The 7,235-nt window shown below is 40.6% G+C and overlaps 1 protein-coding gene across 1 annotated transcript; it reads right to left on the bottom strand.

The window, feature by feature from the left end:
* Nucleotides 1–738: 738 nt before the first annotated feature.
* On the bottom strand, nt 739–3,741 carry LOC144653290 (uncharacterized). Its single transcript, XM_078513245.1, has 3 exons — nt 3,601–3,741; nt 2,310–2,538; nt 739–1,618 (listed from the first exon to the last, which is right to left on the bottom strand). Exons 2-3 carry the CDS (start codon nt 2,536–2,538, stop codon nt 930–932), a joined length of 918 nt encoding a protein of 305 aa, XP_078369371.1. The 5' UTR covers nt 3,601–3,741; the 3' UTR covers nt 739–929.
* Nucleotides 3,742–7,235: the final 3,494 nt, after the last annotated feature.

The raw sequence follows: 7,235 nt of genomic DNA on the forward strand, positions 1-7,235 counted from the left end.
ATGACTATTTTGGACAGTTTTCCTATCTTTTAAATCAGCATAGCTGATGGCTGATTAGTCTGTGTACAGACACCCCCCTCCTCCCTTGAGGTGATCAAGAACATTGGACAAGGGTCTGGTTATCCCATGAAATGTAAAAGTAAGGGCAGTATGCCTCTCTCCTCTGCAGAGGCTCCTTTAGTGGGGAAAGGCGAAAAAAACGGGGGGAGGAAGGCCCCAGCACAGTTTTGTTTCGATTCTCTCCAGGCTCCGCGCGCTTACTTTTCACCTCTCCCCATTTTCCAGCCCGTACGGAACACAAAAGACGCCTCTGCGGAGGAGAGAGGAAGTATGCATACATGTCGGTACATGTAGCTGTACCTGGACAGCAGTGCCAGCCCCCAAGATCACAGGTTTTCATATGGAGCGGTGCAACCAATATATAAATAATAAATGCAAGAATAACATGGAGTGGGAGGGGGCGTGGTCGTTGTGGTGGAGCTGTGGGAAGCATACAGGACTTTGCGATCCTTTTTGGCCGGCAAACACCAGGGTAATACAGGTATAGCATTTTAATTATTAAAATGCTAATGTATGCGGCGAGCATAGCCTCTGATCTTTCCTAGATATCAAAGGGAACTCAACTCACAGAGCAGTATCAATGGATCCTGGGAAATTGTATGGACTGGGAGAGAGCTGGAAAAAAGGTCTGATAACCTTAATTGCTAAATGAAAGTCAAACACATCTTGAAATGTGACTCAGTTTTGAACCTGAATTTTAATGAGAATATACATTTGCAAAATATGAGATTTTACTCTCAGATTGCAACATTGTCAGTCCAGTTATACTGTTACACATGCAACTTTAGAATGGATCTTTTCCAGAATGCATTCAGATGTCATTTACAAAGCAGGATATTAATCTTCTAGTAACACGTCAATCCCAGATCTTAGTCATCAAAACGCCAGCTCACGTACAGCTCCTTGAACTTGTCAAACCCAGCCAAGACACCAGCCCCGGCCATACCACGCAGGACATTGGCTCCAGCACCCTTCATCAGGGACATAAAGCCTTCATTCTTCAAGATCTGGATGGTGCAATCAATGGAACCCTTGTACTTCACTGCCTGGCCAGACGTCATCATCATGCGTCTACGGATGGTATCAATTGGGTAGGAGGCTAAACCAGAACTCACAGTTACTCCATAACCCAACATGAAGGAGAGTACAAGAGAGGCATCATCACCCAACAGTATCGGCTTCAAGGTGTCATACAAGCCAAAGTAGAACCCACGGTACACAATGATGCCAACACAGGAAATGACAAAGCCTCGGTAGAGTCCAACAATGCCATCACTTGCAAGGGTCTTGCGGTAAACATCAATGAGGCCATTGAATTGGCGCTCAGAGCCTTTTCCAGCTGACTTAGCATCATTAGCCAGCCGGGTTCGTGCATAGTCAAGGGAGTAGACAAAGAGTAATGACATGGCTCCGGCAGCCCCACCAGAGGAGATGTTCTTGGTGAACTTCATGGCATAACTGTCGGTCTTACTTGGCTTAAAAAGGGCTTTGATCTGATCTTTGAAGGCAAAGTTCAGAGCTTGCGTTGGGAAATATCTGATGCAGTTGGCCAAATTGCCTGGAATGTAAAAAACAAGTCACATTACTTAAAATTAAACCCAGAAGGAGAGCACATGGCAGATCTGTATAGCCAGGAGTTTTGACAGGGTGTGCATTGAAGCAGCCCAGATGTGATCTAACAAGAGCTGAAGGCGCAGGTAGTGGGGGGCCAGGGGTATCCTCCCCCAGCCAGAAAGTTTGAAATATTAGGTTTTCTGAGACAGAATTCCATGTGAAGGCAGTTTGAAACAAAACCAAGAAGCTTAAAACCAAGCATATTAAAATATAAACACTTGACACTACGAATGGTTAAAATAAACATTAATTTCAGCTTACAATGCATCATCAACAAATTTACAAATGATGAAAATTTGGGAAGTAGAGGAGTCTTTTGATCATGAGCCATTGTTCCATAAGACGGCAGACTTCTAAAGCTTGTAGGGTATATGGCAGTGGCGGATCCAACCTTCCGATAAGGGGGGAGGGGGGTGCTCTTAGAAAAAGTTTTCTTGGCCTTCTATTTGATCCAAAAATAAGGGGGACCCGGGCCCCTCCCTTAGATCTGCCACTGGAGGCGGTGTAGATGCACCCATCGCACCCCTCCCAACAGGAATCACAAGTGATTGAGAGAAACCTGACAATTGTCCAGGGACATAAAAAGATAAGTCAACAGCCTCTGTCAGTATATTGTAACTAAAACCAAATCTTACCCCTCCAAAACGACGCAAATCCTTCTGCCTTGTACGTCCTGGCAGTGCAATCAATGACACCTTTGTATGGAGAATCAAGACGGCCAGCCTTGATCATTTCATCCTGGTTTTGAACAAGAAGCTTCACACGTTCAATAGGGGCAGCTGCAGTCTTAGATATGATAGCTGCAGCACCACTCAACCCAAAGTTTTCCACAAAGTGAAGTTGTTTCTTCTGTGCAACAGCCATCTAGATAGAAGAAAACAGAACAAAGTAAGGCTTCACCATTTTTTTTTATTTTATTTTACATGTACAAGGTAATCAATTTAGAAAATGTTTCTTTCAAAATTTCACAGAATATCTTTCTAAAAATGCTTGGATGTGGTTAATCTATGAGAAACCATGTTCTGGCCCAAGTGGAGTAGTCCTTTTTTACTTTTCTTTATTTTTTACCTTTTTAAGGCCCTGACACACAAATAAAAACTACGGGGTAATTGCCCTAACACAAGGGGTCATGTTTCAGGAAAATGTGGTTAAAGCATATAGTAGAGATAAAATCATAACATGTATACACAAGAAAATGTAGTGGGAAAGTTGCTTGGACCCATCCCTACGTTGCAGGGACTTTAGTCCACTGAAGAGTATTCAAACACATGTACATGAGGGGGTGTGTTGCTGCAACATTTTTTCAACCAGGTTTCAAAACAAATCCACCAGTTTGTTTCGTTCTTCTTGTAAAATTTCCCAGATCTCCAATTCTATCGGATTGACATGTTTGTGTAAACAACGTTTCAATTGATTCATAAATGATTACTTGCCGGGAAAACTACTTAAAGACACGCCCCCTTGATCTTGACCTCCAGATGGCCGGACAAATAAACCAATTTCCAAAATATTCTCCTTTAAATTATAGAATAAAGTATTTCGCAAAAAGGAGTACCAAAATAAAGCCCAACGATTATTCAGCTTCCATCCTCACACTACCGAAGGCAAGTAAAAGATCGTAAAAGCTTACGTTTAATAATCTTGAAGGTCACTCGACCTTTTTTCTCGGGGCGTTTCAGGTCGCCAAAAACAAGAAAGTGTCACCAGAACATTTCTATTTTTGCTCTGGACGAAAGAAACTTGCAAAAAGCCGAGATCGTACTAATATTGCCTCGCGAAGGCATGTAGTGTAGTGTGCCCACGAGCTGAAAGCAGCTCTCATCCACCGAATTGTCTTCAACGGGATACTCAAAAATCGGCATAAATGCTTGACTTTTGTGTTAAATAATTACCCTTTCAAGCAATCCTACCTTTGAATATACTTACATTTGAGTCAAATCCGGTAAAATTTATCGAGACAAAATCTGTGCTCGAAAACAACTCTGCGACAAGTCCGTGAGAGAGAACGAAAACTCGTGGAGCTCGCGATCAAGTACTCCAAAATTACGCAATTACTGACGTCACGGAGGTAATTGGCCAATCAGCACGGAAATTACCCTTATAAGGGAATCCCCCCGCTGGAACAATGGTTTACTTTTATAAACATTAATTAAGCATAAATTAATAAATTAGAAATTGTTCTCTCGTCAGCCGTAAATCACGCAACGCCCCAAGAAGCGCTACGTGCCTGTGTCACGAAGCCTCCCACCCTCTTTGCTATCGTCACGCAATCCAGTCCAATTAAGGTTGTATGCAGGAAAAAAGTGTTCCAGTGTGGCCAGAACGACTTTTATAATGAACTGAAATACTATAGGTCGCCCAACCTTTCAGGTTCTTTATTATGGGGCGTTTGCGTTGGTGCGCTTTTGCCTTTACAATCGGTAAAAAAGCCCCTTCCCCCCTTTTTGAACCAATTAGGCAAACACCTCTTGAGGCTAGTTGCGCATCAAACAATGTTGCGACGAGGAATGAATTCTTCCGTAGTTATAAAAATAAACACAAAACCAAAGAAACAGTCATTCGACAATCGAGTAAAAACTGCGAAACGACATTTGGTGCGCCATTCTCCGAACAACTCTTCATTAAACCAAATTGATTGCAAGGCTGGTACAACGGCAGGAGGGCAAGATTTATTGGCCAATATTTCAACTAGCACAGCTAGTCTTCTTCAGGGCCAGTACTATAATATAAGGAAAATAACGGCTCTAAAATTTGAATTTGGATAATACAGTGTGGGTTAATGTTTAACTAATACAGGCTATATAAAGATATACGGTGACAAGATATATAATAATAATAATAATAATAATAATAATAATAATAATAATAATAATAATAATAATAATAATAATAATAATAATAATAATAAAATTGAAAAAACCAAAAATAATGAAATTGTCAATGTTCATTTCTACGGTTAATACCATTAGGCGCAAGTGTTTGGCCTCTGTGTATCAGGTAGGCCTCTCTAGCCTTTCTGCGGTTATTTGTCGGTTATTTCTCCATTCCACAGAACGCTTACACGAAATCTACAAAGAACCACCTGTTGTAGCTTACCGGCGATCACCTAACCTTCGTGACCAATTAGATCGCGCGAAACTCAAGCAGCCAGTAAACGCCCCACTCAACCAACCTAGTCAACCTCATGGCACCTTCCGCTGCAACTCGAAACACGGATGTCTCACCTGCCCCCACATTGAAAATGGCAGAAGAACATACACTTTCAACAACACGGGAGAAGTGCGAGAAATCAAGCATCGCATAACTTGTAAATCTTCAAACTTAACTTATATGATAGAATGTAACAAATGTAAGAAACAATACATAGGGGAAACTAAACGTAGTATCCGTGAAAGATTCGCTGAACATAGACAAGCCACGAACAATCCCAGACACGCTAACGCTTCAGCAGCAGTACCTACGCATTTTAATCTACTGATCACTCTATCCAAGACATGACACTCATTCCTTTGGAACTCCAACCGACAAATAAATGCATCCCGCAAAAAGGCTCGAGAGGCCTACCTGATCACAGAGGCCAAACACTTGCGCCTAATGGTATTAACCGTAGAAATGAACATTGACAATTTCATTATATTTGTTTTTTTCAATTTTATTATTATTATTATATATCTTGTCACCGTATATCTTTATATAGCCTGTATTAGTTAAACATTAACCCACACTGTATTATCCAAATCAAATTTTAGAGCCGTTATTTTCCTTATATTATAGTACTGGCCCTGAAGAAGACCAGCTCTGCTAGTTGAGATATTGGCCAATAAATCTTGCCCTCCTGCCGTTGTACCAGCCTTGCAATCAATTTGGTTTTATAAGCACTTAGAGTGACGTCTGGTACGAGCATTTCTTGAACAAGAGATCCGGCAGCAGAGAAGCCAAGCAGTTTTTTCTTCGTTGCGTGGTCCCCTGCATCCAAACTGTTTTTGTAACTCTTCATTGATAGATACAAAAATTAAAAATCTCGATGATTTGGTAAGTGCAGAATGCAATATGGAACAATTGAAAGTATGATGTTTTATATATGTTCGTGTTCATTTGCTTTATTTTACTTTCGGAAAAACTGTTCACAGGCTACTTGTATTCTTTCCCAGGTGTTCCTTACGTTAATCTTTGCAAACGTAACACGACACTTTTGTTCGTTTGTAACAAAATACTTTTGTTTTCCTTGAAAATGCCGTAACATGAAACTCTTGTTTTTTGTTTGTTTTACGGCGACATCGATGACATTTGTTTAATTTAATTAAGTTACGGTTTAAACTGCACGAAAGACGATTCTCAAAAACTAAAGAACAAATCTAATCAAAAAACATCTTTTTCGAAAGGGTTTTTAAAATGCAGTACAGCTGTTTCCTGGTTATGAGGAGTTTCACGCCGAAAATCCCGGTGCAAGTTTTTGCCTTCTTAATTACGAAAGCGCTATGAAAGTCTAAAAATCTAATTTAATTAATTTGCGGTTTTCACTTGGCGCCACGAAGTCTGCAGGAATCCTACCACAAACACGCAATACAAGTGATGTTCATGAGAGTTCCAGCAAAAAACGTAGACTAAACTGCGCATGCGTTTGGCGTAAAGAACGTTGCCCTAGAACGTCAAGTAGTACCACAAGGAGAGCAAAGGGTTTTCTGCAACAAATATGTACGTTTGAGATCTTCATATGATAGTAACGTAGATGTGCTCCAGGTTTTACCTAGGGGTACGGTCAGGTGCTCTCCACCCCCACCCCCTCCACAAGGAATAATTAATTAATTGATATTAATTAATTAATTGGTGATTAAAAGTTTACACATTAGCGCGTTAGGGGTTTAGCAGATGACAGCCCACCAAACCATCACAAAAGTGCATTCTGCACTAAAAATAATAAGTGCGGTCATAAAAGATACAATATTATTAGCAGTTTAACGGGCAAATATTTCCTTGATGGACGTCGAAGAAACATCAAAAAGACAACTCCATCAAACTAATTCAGTTTTATTTATATTTACCACTATTAAATGCGTCATTTCTTACTATGATCCTAATTAAACATTTTAGGCTCCTTTATGAGCCATTGAATTATAGCATCGCAATAATATTCACAAAATTGGCTAAAAACATTTGGATTTGGAAGCATCGCTGGCTTTTGGTTTGCACTTGGGTTTGTTACTTGCTTCACTCAATAGTCTCTCTCTTTCCTCTGCAGTCACTGTTTGGAACGTCACGCAACAATGGGAGAGGAGAGTTGTGTGACAATCAAAATGACCAACACGTGACTGCGTGACACGCGCTGCGACCTGCGCAGCACAATGTGTCATGTGAATGTCAAAAGCAGCACAACAATAATGCAGTCTTTTTGATTGGCGTTGCATAGTGTCGTCTAGCCAACGTTGCTCAATTTTCACATTATCTGCAATACATTTTTAAATAAAAATCGATGTTGAACTGATGTTAAAAACAAGTACGTTTTATTATTGTGGACTTTGAGGTGTCGGAAGATTATGGGATGGGGAAAAAAGGGGCCCCGT

This window comes from Oculina patagonica, chromosome 5, assembly GCF_052425735.1.
Source record: "Oculina patagonica isolate OP01 chromosome 5, crgOcupat, whole genome shotgun sequence".
In the NCBI taxonomy this organism is placed as follows: domain Eukaryota; kingdom Metazoa; phylum Cnidaria; class Anthozoa; order Scleractinia; family Oculinidae; genus Oculina; species Oculina patagonica.